Source organism: Synchiropus splendidus, chromosome 15 (genome assembly GCF_027744825.2).
Source record: "Synchiropus splendidus isolate RoL2022-P1 chromosome 15, RoL_Sspl_1.0, whole genome shotgun sequence".
Taxonomy (NCBI): Eukaryota; Metazoa; Chordata; class Actinopteri; order Syngnathiformes; family Callionymidae; genus Synchiropus; species Synchiropus splendidus.
This window is the reverse complement of record NC_071348.1, coordinates 9,873,379-9,897,636: the sequence shown is the minus strand read 5'-3', so window position 1 is coordinate 9,897,636 and position 24,258 is coordinate 9,873,379. Positions and strand designations below refer to the sequence as shown.

Below are 24,258 nucleotides of genomic sequence, written 5' to 3'. Positions count from 1 at the left end.
AATAAATAAAGCTGTCACGTGGATAAATTGAAACTAGTTGTGGTTACTACCAACAGCCACTAGATAACGCTATGATGTCGACATATTAGCTCCTCGATTGCGTCGATCAACCCTCTAAGTATAATTGACAGCGTAATTCACCAATCAGGGCGCAGATTTTCATACAGTAGTCTCTGTCAGCCAATGAGCGAATGACAAAAGATGGTTTCCACTGTATGAGGCGGGGTTTAGAGATGATGGGCACGTCTGCTTTGACTCACAGCCAGACTCTCGGTGTGGAGTGGTGTTGAGAATTTTTGGGGGGTTTCGTGTGTGGGAGGTTCGATACTCTTTTTGCTGGAGATCAGACAGAGAAGCCACGTTTGGAAGTTCCCCTTCACGCATCGGAAGGGATTACAAACAGGTAAACGCTTCGTTTGAGCCTCCTTTTAAATCACGTGACTGAGTCAGCATCGACTGCTGTTTATTCAATGGCTATTACTTACAAACTGGATCAAATACGGTGCTATGCTCGATATTTTAAGCCATTTTCTCCACGTTCGCGTGGGGAAGCATGTAGCATCTTGGACTCGACATCCGCTATTCCGAGTTGCAGTCATCCCTTCGTTGTTGGCGCTTCATGGCGTCTCTTCTTCCAAAGCTGTTATCACCTCAACCACCTTCGCGTTCCCGCTTCCTAGCTCATGTGTTTCAGCTCAGTGTGACTTGAAACTGCAGAAATCCCCACAGCGGTTTGAGTTTGACTTCACGGACGCGGTGGGAGTCGCATTGTGAAATGAATTGAACTCGTTGCTTGACTGGAGAGTATTTCCTGCTGTAGGTAACGTCAACGGTGTGTGCATGTTGACTCCCGGTTACTGACTGACTTGGCTCAAATAAATAACACTACAATCTACAAATGTTTTAGTCGGTCACTTTGAGTCTTTTGTCAACATTTCCCCCCTTATACGTGTATTTATCAGTGGCCTCGAAGTGAACCCTTATACCCCAAAAGTGATGTAACGCTGCTACGATTCATTTCAATATTTGCTCTGTTCGAAAATGTACTTCATGCTTTCTTTTCTTTTCATATTTTAGTTTCCTGTCTTACTCTACCTGTTGTTTGAATGCTTAGTCGCAAGAAGCTATTTTAGCTTCTAATTCGAATGCCAATATAGTTTATCAGTGTGGAAAATATGGAAGTGAGTGCACCCAAACAGAGCATCTGAAGAAATCTTCTCCTGGAATGGATTCATAAATTCAGTGTGGGAGCTCTTGTTTTGGTTGGCAGAGTGAGATCTGAGTTTCATAAAGTAATAATTCTGCCAAACACCCATCTTTTTACGCATCTGGCATAATGCCATGTTTTATTAACATCATGGCTACAAAAATGCAATAGAAAAAAGAAAATATTATGGTATTGAACACAAGTTTTGACCTGTGGCGTTACAACCATTTTTATCTCTGCCTCATCATTCATATGTCGACTTCCTGAGCTTTGTGTGTGCATCTAACACGTTGTGCGCAGCAGATGGCAAGTCCTGGTTTTGTTCACAGATGCATGACACGGCGAACAAACTGACACCCAGTCTGGGTATTGTGCTGACACACAAAAAGTCACTGCCAGACTGTCGCATATCTGTTACAGTAGCTCACATTCTCATTGGCCAATGTGTGCCTTGCTGTATTTGCATGAAGACTGGTTTGAAAACGACCTGTTTTATGTATTTGTTTCGTAACGTTGGCTCTTATCAATGTCTTCTAATGCACTTTTTTTTTTCAACTCGGTGTTTGATTTGTGGTGCACGACTTTGTTTTGCCACGACTGTGACAGAGGCCTGCCGGCTGAAATGGTGGTGTGCGTGAAAGATTTTACTTTATCAGATGACTGTAGCTTGTGTCTCCTTCAAGCTACAGTAGCATATCAGCTACTCAGACAGTAAAGGTTTGTGATTTTCCTGTCGGTCTTTAGTATGAACACTATTGAAGGCTGAACTTTAGAAATTTGAAATAGTATGTTGCTTTAACCACTTCTTCAGAATGAGATGAGGCAACTGAACAATAATGTTTTTTACATTTATTTGTTTTTCCAAGTCCAAAGTTTGGGGTGGAAAAGAAGCGCTGAAGCCACTGGCATTGTCTCCTCTCCAAATATGCATTGATATCCACAATTGATGCTAGTTGATTGGATTTTATCAGTTAATATATGGTCTGATTTCAGTCATTAATGGGTGTGAGAAGTGTCTTCGAGTATTAATATTAACTTAAGACTTGTGTTGACTTGGTCAAAATTGACGCTCAAATGGGTAATGTTTACAGTACTACTTCAAAAACCTAAAGTATATGTGTATGTTGCATTTAGCAACAATTTACAGCACATGTTGGTGATTTGGGATGGGCATTTCTGCGGGACTGAGAAGCTGATCCCAGTTCCTGTAGTGCTTGCATTGGTGTCTCTCAGAAAAACACTTGACCCCTTATTGCTCCTGATGCTTCACATACTGCTGTCAGAAAGCACTCTATAAATACAAGCCATTAACACGTTGATGTTTACACTTTAAATGGTTGTCCTTCTAGCGTCTATATTATAACTAGATTGGGCCGTCGAATGGTCTAAAATACGTTGATAGAATCATTTACAGTTGGTTTAAACAGGAACTTGCCAGGGTCCATCAACGTCCATGGCTGTGTTGGTGTGGTCCAAATTTTACAGTCTAATTGAAGCAGAGTTTTGATCATCTCGGCAAGCTATGCCAAGCAGGAATTATGCATGTGAACAAACATGCAGATTAATGACATAGAGTTCAAGAGAAAGTTTGCCACATTTCCAACCGTCAGGAATTATCCATGTGAACAAACATGCAGATTAATGACAAAAGGTTCAAGAGAAAGTTTGCAGTGTTTTCGACCGGCAGTCCAATAGTGCGCGTTTCACTTCACACAGCAACTCTCTCTGTGTATGGTTAATCTATAATCATCGAGGCCATGTTCACTCTCAGACTCCCAGGATGGAACAGTGGAAGCTCTGTCAAAGCCCCTAATGAGAAGTCTTAATTGGTTTTTCTGGTGGGAGAATCTGCTCATTAAAGGTAGCATGAACTCACAGGAGGCTAGTGGGCGTCAGCAGGTTCCATTCTTAAAGACTTTTTCAACTTAATAGGGAGGGATTCAGTTCAATCCTTGTAGCTGCAAACTTGTGTTGCTCAGAAAAATAAGAGGAAATGATTGTTAGAATCGCACTGATTCTCCCTCGTGGGCTTGTCGGACTCATATTTCACGGCACATTTTGTTCGTCTATTGCAATATTTTATCTAATCTAAAGCAGGGAAAAAACTCCATTTTGTCCACCAATTTAAAGATAACATACCACTAAAACATGTTTGATGGATTCATTTCACCACAAGGGTTGTTGTCCTATGTCACAACTACGTTGTTAGTAGGATGTTCTGATAATTGTTTGACCACGATTTGTAATGTCAAATAAGAGCCTGAGGATGTGAGGAGATTTTGTGTATTGTAGCTTAACATAAACAAAAAATTGAGCGACACGGGGAGAGTGCCAAATATTGCTTAAGCATTCGGAAAGGCTGTGGGAACATCACTGTAAGTGTGGAGCTTTGTGTGTGGGTGTGTTTTCATCCTGACCCAGTGGCTTCAACACCAGCACAACACATGAGATCGACTCAGAAACCAGGTGACCGTACTGCCACGGATCCGACTTGAACGCCACAGAAGGCGTCCGGGACATTTGAAGTACACATGTATAACAAAGGAAAGGGAGCTTTGGTCTGGTCCATAGTCACCCTCGATCCCCTCCCGGATTCTGATGGTACCACACATATCAAAACATGCAGTCGCCTGTGACCGCCGAGAATTGCCCTCTAGCTGTTTGGGCTTTAAGTTGGCGAGCTCCACGGGACATGGCACCCTGTAGAGAAGATCAGAGAGATACAGATGAATAGATTCTGATTCAAAGTTCAGTGCAACTCCTGTACAGTGAGGGAGGATGAGAGGAAGAAGATGTCAAGGAGCCGTTGTTGTATGAGTGGAAATCAATCAGATAACAAAAGAGCTATTGTTGAGGCCTTTTATATTGATAGGTGGAACAAAGTGTCTTTTATCGTTGGGTGAGCAGAGTCATATTTTAATACTATGTTCTTGTAGACTGGAGAATCAGGGTGTTGTATAGCAACACTTTGTAACTGACCTTGAGAAAGAGAAAGGCGAAATGTTTCCCCCAGCAATTGTACTGCTGAAAGAAGGGATAGAATAAAAAAACAGAGGAGCGGCGTGGGCCGATGCCTTTGGCGGGGGTCCAGACATGGTTAAAAACAGATTAATCAGCATCGGGTCACATTCTCACAGGGAGAGGCCGAGCAGAGCAGGACATGGGGTTAGCGGAGAGTCCTCATCTGTTAGCGGGAGGGTTTGAGGTTACGCTGCGCAACAAGTGGAAAGTTTGTTTTTTTTTCTTACTCTGTTCACCGTCCGACTTCTTGAACCAAGTACTTTTATTTATGTTTGTGATGCTATGTGGGTGCAGAGTAGGTGGTCTAGCATAGTGCTGTTTCAGAGCGATCATCACTGACCTCAGTCTGTTCTTCAAGGTTGGAGATCTCGGAGGAGGCAAACTCAGTCAAGCAAGAAGCCAAAATATAGAATAATTGTTTGGCACTCCCTTAACAGGGTCAGTCACATACAAGCTACCTACAATAAAGCATTACTCTTTGTCCAAAATTAGCCCTTTTGACCCACTGATGACGCACAATATCAACATCCTTTGGTTGTGATTAAGTTGTTGGTGTGCTTTAAGTAAGAATTGAGTTTAACAAGTGTTACTGCATTGTTATTATTGTTAATAATTTAAGCGGTGATGCGAAAGGGAATTACCACAGATACCATTCTAGAAAAAAATGTTTTCTGAAATCCTTAAAATCCATGCTGTATAGGTCGTGACTGTTTCTACTTCTGCTTTTGGTGAATCATGGCCAGTCCACAGCTGATGGAGATTTTACCTAAATGCATTCCACTTTTCTTGCCCAACAAAAATCTTTGGAATTTCATGGAAAGACAAGATTCCAGATGTTGTCGTTTTAAAACGCTTCTGCTCATCTAGTCCTTGAACAGTCAATGACAAACCGAGTAGGACTTTTACACAGTGGGATGATCATGGAATTATGGCGAGTAGCACACATTTTGTTGCACCCATGCCTCAGGCACAAGGGCCCTGACATGTGACCTGAAGGCTTTCGGCATCTAACCTCCACTGGAACAACTGGCAGGCATTTTTGAGGCGTATAAGACATGGTCAATGATATCTTGCTGTCTTAGTTTTATGCAATACAGGCAAGAAGAGTCAGTTACAGCATTGTCCTTGTGTGCCATGAGACCCACACTGGCAGGCTGTTCCATTGGCTTAGAAGTATGGTACCTACCCTAGTTTTACTTTCAACTTCATTTTATGTGCAACTGCTTTGGCCCAGTCCAGTTCCAGCCTGTGGCTTTAATCCAATGTAGAGAACCAAAACTGGGTTGGTTTTGCCACTGCAAATGAGGATCAACCGACCTTGCCTTTTTTTTTTTTCAAAATGAGACTTGTTTCAAGGGATGCTAGGGACAGTTTTTCTGTGTGTCCCCATTACAAGTGCCTCACAGACAAGCGCCACACTGTATCCTGATGGTTGGGACTAGTGCTATCAAGGATTCACTCCATTGTGTTGTGACAAGTTATCACCACAGCGATGGTTGCAGCAGAGAGATTAACTTTATAGCCATGCTTATAGACTCTTTGTGTCATTTAGCCCATCATAAAGCTTGCCTGAGGTAAACGCATGCTCTCCGTATCAGAAGATTATCATAATTCATGAGTATCCCAAGCGTTGTATATTTTTCTCACAGCCATTTCCTGTTAGTGTTTCCCGCCCTTAAATAAGCTGCACACGAAGACATATGCATTACTGAAGTATGACTAAGTTACATAACTTAAAAGCAACTAGAGACATTGACCTTATTTCCTGTTTCCTGTTCAGTGGCAAGAGATCAGCAGTGTGGGATGAACTGATACTTCGGTCTATATTATCTGTCCGGTCACATCTTTGACTTTTATGGCTTGTGACCAAGTATTGTGAGCATGGCTGTGGAAATGGGGAATATGATGATGTATTGAAGAGTGACCCGACCTTTTTTAAAGATTTGACATAGTTGTTCACGCAGGTTTAGCACTTAGCTTTTCTGGAAGTACTTATGTTGGTGAGATGTATAAGTGAATAGTAACTAGAAATTAGAGCTTTATTTTATTCTAAATGTTTAGATTGCTGGAAATAGTTTTGTAGTTTTATGGTAAATTCTATTGTTGAAAAGATAAGAAAAATGTTTTCATCTGGACGCCTGTCAGTTGTTATTTCCATCACCTTCCCTCACTAATAATGAGTCTTAATGGCCATGAAGTCACTTGTTTTGCTGGGGCACCTGTCGTAACCTTTGGGATGTGTCACCATAGTGACACCACACCCTCGCTGTCTTGGCTTCTGCGGTTTCATGCTTTTTGTTTTTGCTGGGCTCCCATCTCTTTCACACATAATCTCTGGGCTATGTTTTCTTTTCTTTCTTTCTTTCTTTTTTTTTACTTCCTCTAACACACAGTGAGAGGGTGTCCTCTCACCAGTGCGCTCGTGTGATCGCAGCCATGCTCTCTCTGTCTTGCATGCACACACTTTCACACAGAGGGCACTCGCGCCTGATTGCCCAAATCGATGAAAAGAAGAGTTTAGTGGGTAACAATGGGAGTTATGGGCCCACCCATAATTCCCTGTGCATGTGAAAAGAGTGGATAAAGTGAAGGGCACAACTTTCTACTGAGAGAACACACATTTTGCTTTGTTTGCTTCCCCTTTATTCAAAGGGGATTCAATATTTATTCAATAAAAAATATATATACTTGGCAGTTATTAGAATTATTATAGCAATGACGTGTCACACCGAAGTGGAAAGTTGTGGCCAAAAATTGGTTTACAGTTGGTAATAGCAGTTATTTGTGTGATTGTGGTAATGGTACGGTGGGAAGGTAATGACATGCCATTTTACTATTTAGGCGTCACTTATGATCTGACCCTTCATTTCACTGGAATCTGAGACTCTCAAGGGAGATGTGTTTTTGTTAACTCGTGCAATGATGCGTCCAAAGCCAATTCAGTCAGGTCTAATTGAAATCAGCTCCGCTCCTAAACTAGATATTTTGAATTATGTTTGCATAGTTTTAAGGCAAGGCCTGCATTTCAAAACAAATTATCTATACAGACCCTTTTTTCCTGCAGTGTCTGCTCATTAATTTGTGTACCCTTGTACTCCCCCTTACCAGCAAAATCAAATAACCAAATGAAACTTGCGGTGGAACACAAAGAGGAAATCACACGATGTGGTGCAGTATATTACAGTATTCACAGTGATGTTGGTGAATAAAATTGGCAAGTGTAACCATCACACCCACAACTTCTCCCTCTGCACATTTATGGTGACATTTACTTGAGAACACAGGAAGCCCAGTTCGGGGCCTATAAATTAAAGCCATTACAGATGAAGAATTAGTCAGTGTCATGAACAGATGAACAGACGTACAAATGGATAGACAGACGTACTGATGTACAGATGGATTATCCATTTGTGTAATCCTGATTTAAAGGGTCAGAGTGCAAAGTAAAGAGACAGACATGTTCAGTATTTTCACACCACACCAACTTGATTGACTTGACATTTTTTTATGGTGATATGAAAGCTGTGCTAGCTAAGCAAAGCTAATGTGTGTAGCAGGGGACTCTGTTTATATGCTATGTACTTTGGATTGACAGATGGACCGATCATACAGACGAATGGCACAGATTACTGAGCCATACTCTGCGTGTTTGCAGTTATTTCAAAGCAGACTACGGCTCAGCTACTGTGAAGCGTTTAACGTTGGTGAGGAAAATTAGAGAGGCTGAAGGCTTGTTGCATCATTGACATTTGGGATATCACGTTTTGAGCTGCTGGATTTTATTCCCTTCTAATTCATTAGTCTCATCTCACGCTCTTGGCAACTCAATATTTGTTTTGGCTATTGAAACTTTTAATTTCTTATTCAAACCACTATACAATGGAAAAGAGAGGAGTGATGTTAACTTAGTTTTCTAAGTCTTGAATTTATTCCTGAGGCAGATAAATGAAATAGTGGTGGGCCAAAGCTGAGAACCCATTGTGCAAAAATGTATTTTCTATACATCCACGTTCTGATTATTTCATTGTCTTGAGGCCAGAAGAACCAAAATAGTCAGTCGCTCACACTGACACAAACTCCGACACACGTCACTGCAACAGGTGTTACCATGACATAATAAGTAGCTCCTGGAGTAACGGACCGACTGTCTTATTCCCATGGGCGTGACTCTCTGGGTTGATGTTCATCGTGGATGAGCGCTGGTGTTGTTTCCTGTATGTCCAGTGTGTGCTATCTATAAATCTGGTATGGTTTGAATTGGGTTTAGGCATGGTCATAATCTCTATTGTCACTTCTACGCTCAGTCACTAATCTGTATTTTTGCTGCGGTAATCTCCTGTCTCCATGGGGATTTATGGTTGTTGTCCATGAATGTTGTTGCCAGGGAAACCTGTTCATCCCCCTCATGCTTGTTCTCAGCCCCGCTGAAAGGGGGCAGTGGTCCTGCTATGACCAAGTTGTCATGTAGGTTTTATCAGATCATAAACAGCCAGTTAAGACCTTTTGTCCTTTTTTTTCCTATCACTCCTTTCTTTGTGTGCTTTAGTGTTTGTCTTGTTAAAAAGACCCCTTGACCATCGGCCCCATCAGGGCATTGTTGCTATAACAATGACTACCAAAAGGGCAGCAATAAACCTGTAATGGGGAGTTTTCATTGAGATGCCTGTTGCTGAGTGACTGATGTGAACACAGTTTTCTGTCGGAGGTACTGTACTTTCCTGAATGTAACTGTTTTTATTGTGTCAAAATAAATTATTAGCTCAACCTAAAATGACAGTAAAATGCAGCATTATGATACAAGAATGTACTGATTTTTTTGTTTTGTTTTATACCTTGAATTTCATTCTGAAAGTAAATAAATAAAAATTAAAAATACCTAGGTGAAACTTAGAGAACTTAAATTACTTGAAGGTACCGTAGAAATATTTTCCTTGTTTTTAGTTTATAAACAATCTCAATGATTCCAGTTCCTTACCTCAACTATCCATTCTCACCTCTGGTCCTCCCGCCCTCACGTCTTCTAGCGATTCTTTTCAGCACACTTTTCCTCCACCTCCTCTCTCACCAGCTTCTCTGCCCTCGTTTCCCTGAGTGATAGTCCCGTGGGATGCAGGCGCAGAGCTCCCAGCAAGAGAGACGTGATGGAGGAGAGAATGTAGCAGTGACACTTTGTAGGACAAGCATTTTCCAAGGAGGTGGACGAAAGTGAAGGAAGAAGAATCAAGAGAAGGTAGCGGAACGTTGAAAAAGAGAGTTGCCGGAAAGTAGGACAAAGTGGTTGAGGCAAGGGAGAACTGTAAAGTGGCACTTGGTAAGAACATGTTTAATTTAATTTCTTCAAATCATGTTTTGATTGACTCGAGTGCACACATTTGAATGTATCAAAATGTTATATAAGAGTCCTAAAGTTTTCTGTTGCTACAGTCTTCCATTGAAATTGGTAAGTCAGTAAGAGGCTATAAACTTTTCTGAATTCCAATAATATGCCATGAACTCGATGGGCTCAAGTATTTGCCTGGAGACAGTTACATGAGGGGACACTCTGTTCATGGAGATGCAACAGAGATACTGCCCTTGGATGTGTAAAATTTATGACATTAATGCGTCCGTTTTTACCCGTTAGACAGACAATGACTCATGCAGTAAATACATTCTCGACCCCAAATCGCCCCCTTTTATCCACTGTGGAATTCAGTTTTGTGACAACAGTTGAGTGGAATTTTGTTGAGTTTATGTGCAGAGAGGAGCCATCATAATGTCGCTCTATTGTTTATATGGACTGTGGGAAGAGGAGAGAAAGAGGAGGGGTTGTTGTTGGGGAGATCATGTCGAGTGGGCAATTGGAGGGGACTGAAAGGGGGCCCGGAAGAAAAGGATTGGGAGAGGAGGGATGAGTGCAATGATTTGGTGGAGGGGAAAAAAAGAGAGGCAGTCTGGATGGAGAATGAAGAGATGATGTAGAGAAGAACAAGGTTCTTGGTGTTAAACATTTGTAGAGAGAGAAGAGTAGTTTGGAGCGGCACTAAGTGGCTGTGACCACCATGTTCCTAAAAGCTGCCAAATCACACACACGTGGACTTGCATACAGGGAAACTTGCTAGTCCAGCGATCAGTACATTCATAGCCCGATTTACCTGACTCATTGCACACTTCCTGGACTTGTTTGAGCACAGACTCGTATGCACACATCACCCGGATTTGAAAAGACAGACACACAAAACACAGATTTGCATACAGTCTAGCTCAAGTACGTAGAGCAGAGCTGCACACAGAATTACGCAGCTTGACAGTCTCTATGTCCCTTTATTGCCATCTTAAATGCAAAGTATATTTTTCTACTATCCGGTGAACCACACAAAATGATATAAACAATCTTGTAGCTTTCAAATGAACTTCAAAGTCATCATCCGTATTTATGTAGAGAGCATATTTGGCTTTTATATCATTGGGGTTTTCGGTATTTCACGTTTGCCAGGCAATTATAAAGCACTAATAATGCTATTCAGGTGTATTGTACTTACTGCTATTGTGTTGTCTGTTTTAGTAGTAATTAAGCCATTAAATTCAACAGGAAGTTGGTCGTAAATGATAGTAGAGCGTCTGAAAAAGCTTGATCTTATGAGAAATTGATTGTGAAATTAAGAACAGAAATTGCCTTTATTTAATAGCTTGATACTTCGTCTCTCGTGCTGTCTACTTTTTAAAGCTATGCACTTTTATCCATGCATTAGTCGACACAGAAACACCTTTGAAACCACACTGACCGGCAAATAAACCTCTCAATCAATCCGCCCTCGCCTCTACTTGCCTCATCAGCCGCTCATGCGTAAGGAGACCTGTGCTATTTTTATTCCCGCTCCTCCTGACGCACAGCTCGTCCTGTGGTTATGTGCGTGTCCTCTGTATCGAAGGTGGCAAGGCAGACTAGAAAATGACTGAGCTTATTAGATTGTCAGATGCAGGTCATGTAATAAATAATTTAAGTCAAGGGCGGTTGGTGCAAGTGATGGAGTCTGAACTGAATACACCTTTTGAGTGTGTTGCGCGCAGATTTCTTCATGTTTGCCTCTAAACATGTGTCACAATTATCTAGTGTTGTCAACAAATAAGTGTCACAGCAGATTAATGTTCGTGAGCTGGTGCGTATGAATAGCTCTGTCGGGATGATTTGGCCTGAGAAGTGTTTTTGTGTCCCTGTTTTGACCGCAGCTGCGGGACAAATCCAGTGACTCAGATGACAAGAATGAGGGATTTCGCCTTCTTTCACTTTCTACGTTAAAGAGCGCGCGCGTGTGTGTGTGTGTGGAACCAGCTGTCATGCTGTTCGTGCTGATGAAAGTTGTTGGGACTTAATGACTTCCTAAACCCTGGTGTTGTTGTGATCTTGTGTAAAAGACAGGCTTTGGAGGGCTCCAGTTTAGGCGCAAACATCTATGAGTTGAGTCCCTCTTAAGCTGATCAAACAGGAACAATCATATTATCAGCATAATATATCCATGAGTCAACCTTGTGTGATGGCTACAGTTTGATTTTTGATCCGATGAGGAGCAGAATCTCCCGCTCCAAATGGCAGGAACCGTCTTGCTCATTTATAAAAGATTCTCTTGACTCAAACTGGAGTTGCTGCCCATGAATAAGTGATGCCATTGCCAAATCTCGCAGGGGTGGTCTGATTTTTCTACAGAGCGTTGGCGACAGAAGGAATCTCCTTTTGTTAGCTTTGTTTCAGTTGTGCAGTGTGTCGTTTTAGCGTATGTTTTGAATTGACCTACATCTTCCTAGAATGCAGTAATTGATCCACAATTTCATGTAGATAATGCAGCAGGCATTTTTATTTTTGACAGCTGACCATTCACAGATCACTGTTTATGTAGCTTCTTAATTTTATTTACTGCCTGTGCTCTATATCCGGTATACTCTCATGATCAATAAATCTATATAATGTAACCCATTAGACCCCAGTTTAGTCAATAAAACAGGGATGTCAAACTCCATCAAGCAGTTGGCCACAATAGTGTGCACAGTCCAAGTCATGGCTCCAACCAAATTTCTCTTCATAGAGCTATTGATAACTGGCGCTCAGGAGGCGAGTTACAACAGGATGTGATGTCCAGTCTCCTTTTTTTCACATGTTTCTTGTTTAAAATGCTTAGATTTGTCCTCATTTACAGTGGCCTCTTTACACTGACAACACTCTGCTGTTTCTTCTTTAAGAAGTAATTTGCTTAAAAAGGCAAAGCTGTAATCCTTCTATCATGATTTCAATATGTGTCAAAGTCTTAGGTGCTCATAAAATTACTATTGAAGCAAACTATATGTATTTAAACAGGGCAGGATTTGCCCCTGGGTCTTCAGTTTAACAACTGTGCAATGAAAAGGTAGTAAAACAGTAATTTGACATCTAGTTTGGTAACTTTAGGGCTCCCCTATATTTGCATTGTTGTTGTGAAGGAGACTTTTTTTCACTTTAATACGACTCCAAACCTCAAATTGTATTCATCTAAACTGCTTTTTAAGATGTCACCTAGCCACGATGAAATAGTATGACGTATATACACAAAAATGGAGGCTGACAATGTGCACTTTTTTTCCTCCCCTGGGCAGGTTGATTTATCATCATGACTACAGAAGGAGGATCTGAAACTGAGGTGAAGGAGAAAGCAGAAGAGTCGGCTCCTCAACTAGACCAATCTGAGAAGTTGACGGAGGAGACGCAGGAAGTGGCCAAAGCTGAGGGGCAGATAAAGGAAAAGGAGAAGGACGGCAAAGGAATATCACGCTATCTGCCGACATGGCTTAAGAAGCAGAAATCTCAGAGCCAGGTAAGCCATGGGAGTATGTCAGTGGCTTGTGACATGGCTTTCTGGAGTCCTTGTTTTTACCTGTGTAGACCTCTCCCACCAAGGAGGTCCCATCTCCAGAGGAGCCAGTCAGCAAAGCAAAACAAGAGGAGGAGGGTTCCGCTCCAGAAGTGAACGGTCACGCCGAAGAGCCTGAAGAAAAGGAAGAGGTTAAGTCAGAGGAAGTAAAGGAAAACGAAGTGGAATCTCATTCCAACGCCAGTGCAGACACTGAGGTACTGTTAAATCAGACATGAAACTTGTCATCACCCCTAAAAATAGGCTGACTCAAGCATATCTGATGTCATGAAATCGACTTTGTCAACTGGCATGTATAAGTAAAGCTAATTGTTAAATAGTTCATTTAGCTTTAATTTAAATACAGTGTCTGTACTCTGCAGGTGCTCGAGGGTAATCTTCAAGTCATATCTACCAGGTGTCTGTTTGTTTTGGGTGCTTCATTTAGTCTGGACATGTTTCCGAACTCTTACCAAACACAAGCTCAATACTGAGTTGATCATAAACAGCTGAATCTGTTTGTTTTGCCAACGGCCTCCGTAGTCTTTCCTGCTGGCGTGTTTCAGTCAAAACTGTTTATCAGTCTCATTTAGAACTACCAATATTTCCTAAATATTTGCTTCTACCAACTTGGAGCAGTAAACAACTGAGGTTACTAAAGTTATCAGCACCACCTGTTGTCAATTTTCTATTGGAAAGAAGAAGAAGAAGAAGAAGAAATATTGTTTTACTGTTGAGATGCAAGGTTCAGTTTGCATTTTTTGATCACTGGAAATATATTCATTTATTAATTGTACTTTTTTATTTTCTTTTAACGACCATTAAGCAAATAGCATGCTACTCATGGTTCCTCCAGTATATGCTGATTTCTTATCCTGTTGTCAGTGGTGAATACAAAACAGTTCCTCTGAAAGCTTTGCCCTGCAGCAGAAGAAACAGCAAATCCACAGGTGAAGCCACTCCCAAAACCCAACATCCAGCTTATGAAAACAATCCCGCCTATACAGTTTTTTCCATTTGTCAATGCGGTTCTTGAATGATGGTTTGTAAATACGTCTGAGCAATAACTGTTTTTTCAGTGTCATCATAAAAGAGGACGTATTTCAGCTGCGTATGTCGATTGATGCTGATTGTTAAAGCAGCCCAGAGGTTTGCCTCGTCATTCCCACAAGATTACATATCCACACAATGGCTCTGTTCCATTCTGTGATCACATTTAACCACCCGGCCCACCCAGTGACATCAACTATTCAGTATTTTGGCAAAAAGAAACCTCTGCATTTTTTTTTAGACACAAATTCAGCATAGATGACTTTGTAGACATATTTCTTTGTGTTTAGCTGTCGATGTAATACCTTCCTTTTTGTTCTTCTTTTTTTAATCACTCATAGCCCGCTGTGGAAGAGAAAGTGGACGAGAGTGCAGAGAAAAGTCCCGCGGAGAACAAGTTGACAGCGGAGAGTGAAGAGGCAGAGGAGCAGAAGAAGGAGCAAGGAGGCGAGCAACAGGACGGGGAGGGGGGAGAAGCTCAGAGCTCGTTTTTCCAGTCTCCACTCCGTTTGGTGAAGAAGAACAAGATGAAGCTGGTGGTGTGTCGTGTCGCTCTTCTGGATGGGACAGACTTCTCCTGTGAAGTGGAGGTAAGACTTTTCTCCGTTTATACTGGATGTCTGTGGTCTAGTGAGGAAGCCAAGTTTGTCGTCCAAACCAAACTGGAAGGATTCCTGACTTTCGCTGTGACTTCAGTGACGTAGAATATCCCTCTGACGTGTTGTCATTCACGTGTAGTCTCTGGCTAATTTTTTAAATTATTTGCTGCTTATTAATGCAATATATCACAAACAAAATGTATATGGCTCAAGAGTGCTTTATTATTGTACCTAGATATTTTGCACAAGTCATAGTCTTTTGCTAGCAGTGTGTGAGTGTGGGTGTGTCAGTGATGTAATTGCTAATAGGATGTGTTGGTGTGTCTGTATGCAAGCATCTTACTATTTCTATTTCTCCGTCTCTGCTTTCAACAAGTTTGAAAAACACTCAAGATCGGGTGAAGGTTGAAGTCGGGATGATCCTGACTAGCAAAGTACAGAGATCATCCATGCTTCTTTACTCTTTAGGAACTGTCTGCCAGTCTGTTTATTCAGTGAGTTGGGTATAAACTGAGCAATACTATTTTTAGGATCTAGGCATGCACAATAAATTTAGTCTAGCTAGGTACCAACAATTTGTGTTGCTGTCTGACGCAGGTTTTTTCCTTTAACCTTTTTTTTAATATTTAATCACCCTTTAAATTAACATTTGAAAAAACATTTGAAAGCATTTAACATTTGAAAGCATTTTTTATGACACTTTTAAGATTTTTACCACAAAAAGGTGTAAAATATGTCGAGGATATGAAAGGTCAATTGTCGTCAATACATCACAGTCAACAAGGACTTACATATGTGGTACACCACTGGAATGTTCCTGGAACAGATGGAAATTAAATGTAGATCAATTGATGATTGTTGAGTCCAGTTATTGTGTGACCACTGAAAAAGAAGAACAACAAAAGTGAGTTTCAGCACTGCTGCATTCCATTTATTGATGGTGAAGGTAAGAAGTCTCGTAAGTGTACTACTCATGAGAGACTTCCATTTATGAAATGTATTATGTCTATGGGGCATCAAGATGATCCCTACTTATTGGGTTGACTGACCCCATTATGTACGGCAAGATGCCCACATTTAGACCCTAAATAAAATAAAAATAAAAGGCCTGTGTTTCAGTTACATTAAGGCTGAAAGTGGTTGTTGCAGTTTGTTAAAATGTATAATTACAATCTTTTCCTATGCTTTTCCGCATGCATGTTGAGTTACATGTTGTTGAATCCACTGGCTTGTTTGGAAACACATACACACATGCTGCAGATTACAGGGGTCCAACCAGATTAGTGCTCTGCATCTGCTACCTTCCTTCACTCACGTGCTTGCATACTCGAAACTCCTCAGTCACATAGTTTGCAGATTTGCATCATATGTGCTGCCATAACATCATTTCTTAGGAATGTCACAATCATGTTCACGTTAATATGTATAGTATTCCAAGAAGGCAAACAGGATTATGCTTCAATTCTGGGTTGCATTACATTTACATTACATGGTGATAAGCTTTCAGCAGTTATCCAAAGCAACCTAGAAGTGCTTGAATTCACTAGGACCCTGAACAACATCAAGCAAATGAGTGGCTGAATGAAGCGAGTCATTGATCTCCAGTTATGATTACCAGTCAGTGATATTAAGCAGAAAGTAGACCAGTGGGTCCAGAAATGTTCCTCTAGCTTGTAACTGGTGGGGGCACTTTCAGCTGACGAATTCACTGTCCTAAGCGCTTCCCAAACCTGCTGTGTGCCAACGCCCAACAGCTTGTCTGTGTGAGACCCTACGCTTGTTTGAACAGTAGTCGCTTTGTCTCACCACAGATAACGCTGAAACTGCGACTTACTGCTATTGTCCTGATACACACACACACACACACACACACACACAGACACACCACGCTTCTCTGTCTACACTTTGCTTAAGTTCAGTTGGGATAGATGCGTGTTGCATTCCAGAGATTACATTTTGCTGTGCCTCACTGAAACACACTGGAACAGCGATAACCAACTACATCCCATACAGCTCTTCCTTCATCCTCATGACCCATTCATGAACCACAGAGTCTTTAAATCTATTCCAATCTAATCACTTACATATTTTATGAGTGTTTAATGCATCAAGTGTGTTCTTTGGCGAGACTTTTCCTGGCTTGAAGGTAGGTATTTTACAAAGCAGGAGTCTTACTGTCACATGGTCCTAATCCCGTTTCTAAGAATTTCATTAGTATCAGTTTCAAAAGGATTTTGGTGTCACAAGGTTTAAGCACTGTTCATAGAATTCCATTAGCTCCAACAGGAGTCAAATATTGTATGCATTGGCTTTAATTTGAAACATACTGTATAGTGGCACGAGCTGATTCGAGATTGTGTATGAATGGAATAAGTGTCATTGTATTTTAACATCTTTAAACTAGGTCCTTGATCATTAGTAATGAAGTATAGTGAGCCCCTCTCGAGAACTAAAGAATCTCTTTCACTGATATTACTTCTACGTTGCACACTTGAACAAGATTCTAAAGATGTTTTTTGTCGTTTTACCTGAAGAAGTACTAGATTAGTTTCATATAGGAGTATCTTAAAATGCTGCATTAAGCAAAAGGCTTTGCCCGTGGAAAAAGTTTACATTCTGAGTGAGCTACACTGCGTACAATAAAACGGTGCAAATGTGTTCCGCTACCCCATAAAAAGAGGAAAAAAGCAGCCTTTCATCCTCATTCCCTCCACTTCCACCACGCTCTCTTCCTCCCCGTCTGATTTGTGAAGGAATGCCATTCCTTCCTTTGGTGTCTGTGTGTGTGTGTGTGTGTGTGTGTGTGTGTGTGTGTGTGTGTGTGTGTGTGTGTGTGTGTGTGTGTGTGTGTGTGTGTGTGTGTGTGTGTGTGTGTGTGTGTGTGTGTGTGTGTGTGTGTGTGTGTGTGTGTGTGTGTGTGTGTGTGTGTGTGTGTGTGTGTGTGTGTGTGTGTGTGTGTGTGTGTGTGTGTTGATGCTGGACATTATTTCATCAAGTCATTCTTCGGCATGTTTTCCACCCTCACTGTGTCTGACCTTCTGCCATTTCAAAGGTCAACATTGTGTGTGTGCTTGCATGAATGTGTGGTAAATGTCGTTGTCATAGTTGGATATGGAGGATTTTATATACAGTCTGCAGCTCAAGAATGTCAATGGAGGCAGATGGTGCAATCATGAGAAGCGTGATAGACAGGGCAGTATATTTGTGGATACTGAGCCCTATCTGTTTCTGTCACAACTGAATTTTCATTTTCCCTCCAAACAGAAACGCGCCAAGGGCCAGTACTTATTCTTTAAAGTGTGCGAGCACCTCAATCTGCTGGAGAAAGACTACTTTGGTCTGAGTTTCATCGACAACCATGAACAGAAGGTGAGTTACTTAATCCATTCATTCTGCTCAGGAGCTCTTTTGGTGTTCAGTAACATTTTACTTTTCACCTTCAGTGTTGGCTGGATCCTACCAAGGAGATCAAGAGACAAATCCGCAGTAAGTTTCATTGACTCTCTTAGATTTGTTTTAGCATTTGTCATTCACAAATGCACTGTAAAGTGCATGTTGGTGCCGTGAAAATTTAAATAGTATAACTCTCCACTAACATGTAAATCAGCAGCTGACAGCTGTATTAGTTAACTCAAAATATTTTATTTACAAATGACACTCCTACAAACACATTTCATATGACTTTCATTAATCTCATTTGACAGTAAATTTACATGTTTTTGGTTTGATGGGTTTTTGTCATGCATCTCTTAAGAATATAAGGTAGACTGCATCTCGGCAATGGCTTGCATGAAATTCTGGACCCAGATTCAGTTGAAAGCATATCATTTTGGCTCGTAAAGTGTTATTTTAGAATTAGCACACATGAGGTTGTTTGGTCTGGGTGTGTGCTCTATGCCTGTGCTTTCATGTGCGTGCACGCTAGACTGTGTGGTCAACTGGCATGGCTGTGTGTTGTTAAAATGTGAGCTTGGGCTTCATGCGTGAGTACTATGTAACTGGCTTTGTGTGTTCGTGAAAGGAGAGTCTGCGTTCCTGTTTGTCTGTTTAAGAGTTTGTTCACCTGGCTTGTTTGTCAACATAGACCAACTGTCCTCCAAATCCTCTGGTGTGGCAGTTTATTTTATGGAAAGTAAGCATTAATTCCAGTCTAACATTCTGTATTCACTGACACATCACAGGTTGTAAAAATGACTGGTATCATTTTTTGGTTATTCATGATTTCGCCACTTGACCTAATGGAAATTATTTGGCAGCTGTTTACAATGTACAAACTATTCTATGTTGGTTATTTTTAACGTAATTCACAATCTTCATATTCTGATGAAGCACTGTGGGGCGAAAATGAGATGCAGTGTTGCAGGAAAACATCAATGGAGAATCTCACAGACAAAGGTGTCTGTCTTTGTACCTCTGTTTTCTTGGCTGCTCTGAGAACACAAAGCATACTTTATAAGTGAAGTAAATCACAGAGCGAGATATAAAAGACGCCTGCAGCTGGGGTGTCTGGTGTCGAACTTCAACCACTCAGCTCAGAACTTCAACCACAACAGAAGTCGAAGCTTGAATGAAAGCAAGGGAAGTGTTTCTTCAGAATTGCTTTCACAGGTAATGAGAACAAGATTTCAGGTCCATTGAAGTCAGACTGAAACACGCCAGGGACTCCTGACTTGAAAAACTCAAGCGCTTGGATTGATTCCAGCTCTTCAGTCCTCATGTTGTTCATATTTAAAACCTTTATAGGAGTCTGGCTCACACATCTACTGATACCTGACTCTGCCTTCACAAAGCTTATTGAATAGTCATGATGATGGGTGATGCTTGTCGGATTACAGAGAGATTCATTTGGTAAAAAATGATAATAACTGCATGGGACAATTTCACCGTAATGACATGCAATACTGAGAAAATGCGTGTCAATCTCAAGGACCAAATCCGGCATGTAATTTTATGTGGCCAGTAATTCTTTTTGCTTCTAATTTGAAGAGCATCTTGTCCATTTTGTGGCTCAAGAACATTAAAGTATTCCAGGTTTTGCTGCTTGAAAAATAGATCTGAGGAATTCAGAGACAGAAAAGCAGATGGTGTTTGTTCTTCTATGACAAAGTCCTTTTGCTTTTAAGGTTCATAGAGGCTTAATGTTATTACTGTGCCCCTTATTGACCCTTCAAGTAATAGAAAATGTTTGACTTGGATTGTCTTTTCATTTTTGTTGTTGTGTTTTCTTGTGTGAGTGAGTTTTACAACCCTAACTTATAGTTCTTCTGGGTTCAAATCCCTGTTGAGACCATATTATAGCAACATATTCGCCACTTCAGGTTTTATAGCTGGTGAAGGGGTCACGAAATGAAGCTGAACTATGTGATACTATGAAGTCGAATGACAGAACCGTCCATCATTCATTATTTTTGAGGAATTTGAAAATCAAGGTCCGGTTGGAATGTTTGTTCCCTTGTTTCTGTATGAATGAATTTGTATGCCGAGTGAGAGTATCAATGTGTGTGTGTGTGTGTGTGTGTGTGTGTGTGTGTGTGTACATGGTTGTGTGTTTGACCTCAGGGGAGGAAGTGGTCTGGATGTGATATCAGCTCTTCCCGGATGTAATTTTTCAGATAACGTGATCTCCATCTAATATTTCACAAGCGTGCTGTTTTTGGGAGGAACTGAGCAAGTACTGAGAGTCAATACAGAATACTGAAGCTACAATTGGACACATATTATTACCAATGTAATGATGGTGGATGGCATTTGAAGTAGAATACAGCACAAAGCTGGTGCCATGATTAAGATTACATTTTAGGGCTAAATGGAGGTTATGCAATCGCTTATCTTTTGCATATTTGTGTGTCCATCCATGATGCACCAGGCTTAATGCCCGCTAAAAGCTGCACTGTATTAAGCGTGCTCGCGCTCTCTCGCCTCTGATTCAGTCTCGAAAACACTGCAGAAGAAGGGGTTGTTGACTGCATTGAGAACTGTTAATGAATGGCAATGTCATTGTCAAGATTTTTCTCCTCCCTTCTCACCTGTTATGTATGACATATTGTGCAAGTTGTATTTTGTGTTTTCCAGGCAACAACTGGCAGTTTGCATTTAATGTCAAGTTCTACCCGCCGGACCCCTCGCTGCTCACAGAAGACATCACTAGGTACATTCCACTTCACGACAGACACTGATGATATAAAATATGGTATAATAGATAAATGCTGTACAGTATAACTTAAATAATACTGTACATTTTGTAAAAAATAAAAAAGTAACAAAGTGCTTTTCCACTTAAGGAAAGTTTTGGATGGGGTATTCTGAGGATTTGGGCCCTGAGCTGGGTTGAAACCGCCTGAACTGGAATGGGACATGTCATGTGACTGTGTCCCTCATTGATGCAATTGTGAAATTGGCTTCTTTATTATTCATTCAAGCACTTAATGCCTCCTCAGTGTGCGACTTCCTTGTTATCGTAATCAGCCTACAAATACTTAAATGCCACAGAACAGATGGTAAAGTTACCAAAGTAGAAGTTTGGATAATCCACGTTGTTAACACAGTACTGTTTAAGCATGCACGTTCACACTCCCACATGCTTTTAAGTGCTGGCCATTTAGAAAGAAATGTCTGTCTAATGGAGCGGACAACTTGACTAATGGAGGAAGGCTAACTGAGGACACACACGCTAGCATGAACATAAACAACTATCCATGATGTCAGTAGCCAAACTAATAAGGAAGCATTGTACCAGTGTATATATTTGAATATTTATTTCACAGGACAACATGTTTCCTTGCTTGTTCGCTGACCAAGTTATGCAACACAAACAGCAGTGATGCACGTTTTAAACTTGAGCAGCCGAGTCAAGCCTCCCACGAGGACGAGGCCCTGTGGACCACTTTGTAATGGACAATTGTAACAATGACGTGTACAAAGCAGATACAGTATTTTTTTTTCTTTTTAGATACCTGTTGTGTCTGCAGCTGCGTGAAGACGTCGCCTCCGGTCGACTGCCCTGCTCGTTCGTCACACATGCACTGCTGGGCTCTTACACGTTGCAGGTACATGCAGGGCTTTTGTGGAATGCGCTGACTCACTTCTTGGGTTTCCGATGAGATTCTGATAATTTGGGTCTTAAATCTACAGGCAGAGTTCGGTGATCATGAGCCTGACCAGCCACGCCCTCTCGACAATGTCGCACAGCTGACCTTTGCGCCCAATCAGAACAAAGAAATGGAGGAGAAGATTCTGGAGCTCCACAAATCTCACAGGTTCGTTCATCACTTGTCCTTCTGCTACATCCTTTATTAAGTTATTATTTTGAAACATTTAATAGCTATTTGCATAATTATAGATAAGTACTTAAAAAGTTGGATTGTAACCTTAAGTTGGGTTATTGATCATTGCATTGGTCAGGGTCAACCTTGGTTTCCATGTCCTAAAACCATGGTCATTGTCCACTGAGTGGATTTCCTTTTTGAGATATGGCCTCTTCAACAAGTTGAATACCTTATGTTTTTATTTCAGAGGGATGACACCAGCACAAGCTGACACACAGTTTCTAGAAAACGCCAAAAAACTGTCCATGTACGGGGTGGACCTGCACCATGCCAAGGTACGAGACAAGAGCTCCTCTCATCGTCAGCGTGTCCCTGTATCTGAGTGCATGTGTGTCAGCTGTACAAACACTCAGCGAGGCCATTGCCATGGGAACAGCCTGTGTCTTGCTGGGATGGCAGGTCATCAGCCGAGTGCGTTTGTATCTCTGTTTGTCTCTGTGTTTTCATGTCCTTGGTTGAGGCTGTGAGGAAAATTGGGGGAAATATGCATGACCGTCTTAAAATAGACGGAGAGGATGTGAGATTGAGGACACCGAGAAAACAAAAAAGAAATGGCTGGACAGAAATAAGATAAGCGTGAGAGAGGGGTTCCGACCATATCAAAGCAGGAAGAAACAGAACTGAGAAACCAATATAAATGCTGAAAATAACAGTATATTCTGCAATAAACTGGGGAAGTTAATCAGCTGTAATAACTATTTGAGCGACAAGGCTAATATATGGATTTTTACAAGCCAAGGAGCGTTATGTGCGCCATTCGGGTGCACTCTACAGTCCGGAATTTACGGCAATATCGCAGCCTTTTTCTGTCCTGTACAGGTGTATCTCATGAAATTTCAATATCATGATAAATTTACTCTTTGTTGCTATTCATTTCAGTAAGTGAAAGCTACTAGCTGAGCTAATTATACATAGTGTTGAAGTTGTAATAAATAATTAATAATGCATGCAAAAATAAAATATACAAAAATATCTGCATGATCAGTTTGTAGTTCAGGCTGAATTCATGAGGACCATATTAATGCAGTCAGTAAACTGGGGTACAGTTTACCCCGGTACAATCCATAAAGTGGGCAACATTGTCAACATTTAAAGCATATTTATTAATATTGTTGTAATATTGTTATGCCTTAAAATGATGTGCAGTTTTGTTTTTTTACCCTAATGAAAGTCAATTGTGCTCACTTGCACACACGCTTTTTGACAATTATGTTTTAAAACTTTTTTGTTGTTTAATTCTCTGACAGTGTAATAGGTAACTTTCTTTCGGTCTCCAAATCATGGCAGTTTTTCTTTTGTTTTCCGCTGTCCTCTCACTGCGTGCCTGAGTGTCTGCGTAGCTGTGAGAAAGATCACTAAACTGCTACCAGCATGGGAAGCCCATGTGATGAGTGTGTCCCAGTCAAACTGTCCATTATCAACATATTGCATCGTCCATTAGCCCAACAGATTTTTCCTGTGCTAATTCATTACTGTGATCAATATCCCCCTCACCATTACCAGATGGCCTTGGACTTAAAAGCTTTGGCGTGCACTAGTCTGCCAGCTAACCTGGTTACTGTGTGTCTGTGTCTGTGTGTGTCAGGGTTTCTATTGACGTAAAGCACACTGCAACATACTGTACTTCGTAATATAGATAAAGTTGGTGACTTTGTTTGATGTTTGTTTTGACAGGATTCAGAGGGCGTGGACATCATGCTTGGTGTGTGTGCTAACGGTCTGTTGGTCTACAAAGATAGACTCAGGATAAATCGCTTTGCCTGGCCCAAAATACTCAAGATTTCCTACAAGAGGAACAACTTCTACATTAAAATCAGGCCGGGAGAGGTATGGGGCCATTTCTAGACATGAGATATGGTTTAAAAGAAGCATGGATTCATTGTTTTTCTGTCATGAATTTGAATTGTTCTATTGACTTGAAATGGTTGACGTATTGCAAACAGACAGTATTATGAATTCACTAATTCTTTTTTTTCCGTGAGGACATTATTATTCCCACTTTATTAATGCAAAAAATGTCAATTCTGTTCCCAGCTTTAATTTTATTATCTGGTTTTCGCATTTCTTCCGACAGACGGAACAGTTTGAGAGTACCGTTGGATTCAAACTCCAGAACCATCGCTCTGCCAAAAGGCTGTGGAAGGTCTGTGTGGAGAATCACAGTTTCTTCAGGTGTGTGTAATAAATCTCCTCCATTG

The 24,258-nt window shown here is 41.0% G+C and overlaps 1 protein-coding gene across 16 annotated transcripts in view; it reads left to right on the top strand.

Moving 5' to 3' along the window:
• The first annotated feature begins 245 nt into the window (after positions 1 to 245).
• The window catches only part of epb41l2 (erythrocyte membrane protein band 4.1 like 2), a 36,660-nt gene continuing 12,647 nt past the window's right edge, over positions 246 to 24,258 (top strand). For 14 of the 16 annotated variants that reach the window (XR_008412572.1, XR_008412571.1, XM_053843908.1 and 11 more), the window contains exons 1-12: positions 246 to 403; positions 12,833 to 13,050; positions 13,119 to 13,304; positions 14,478 to 14,726; positions 18,000 to 18,104; positions 18,179 to 18,221; positions 20,808 to 20,883; positions 21,685 to 21,781; positions 21,867 to 21,991; positions 22,248 to 22,335; positions 23,735 to 23,887; positions 24,135 to 24,232. Coding sequence is in view for 14 of the 16 variants with exons in the window: in XM_053843908.1 (XP_053699883.1) it covers positions 12,847 to 13,050; positions 13,119 to 13,304; positions 14,478 to 14,726; positions 18,000 to 18,104; positions 18,179 to 18,221; positions 20,808 to 20,883; positions 21,685 to 21,781; positions 21,867 to 21,991; positions 22,248 to 22,335; positions 23,735 to 23,887; positions 24,135 to 24,232 (1,424 nt within the window). In the remaining 2 variants the exon portion in view is untranslated. Of the gene's footprint in view, positions 404 to 9,296; positions 9,540 to 12,832; positions 13,051 to 13,118; positions 13,305 to 14,477; positions 14,727 to 17,999; positions 18,105 to 18,178; positions 18,222 to 20,807; positions 20,884 to 21,684; positions 21,782 to 21,866; positions 21,992 to 22,247; positions 22,336 to 23,734; positions 23,888 to 24,134; positions 24,233 to 24,258 lie in introns of all 16 variants that reach the window. The other 2 variants (XM_053843899.1, XM_053843900.1) reach the window with 2 other exon arrangements.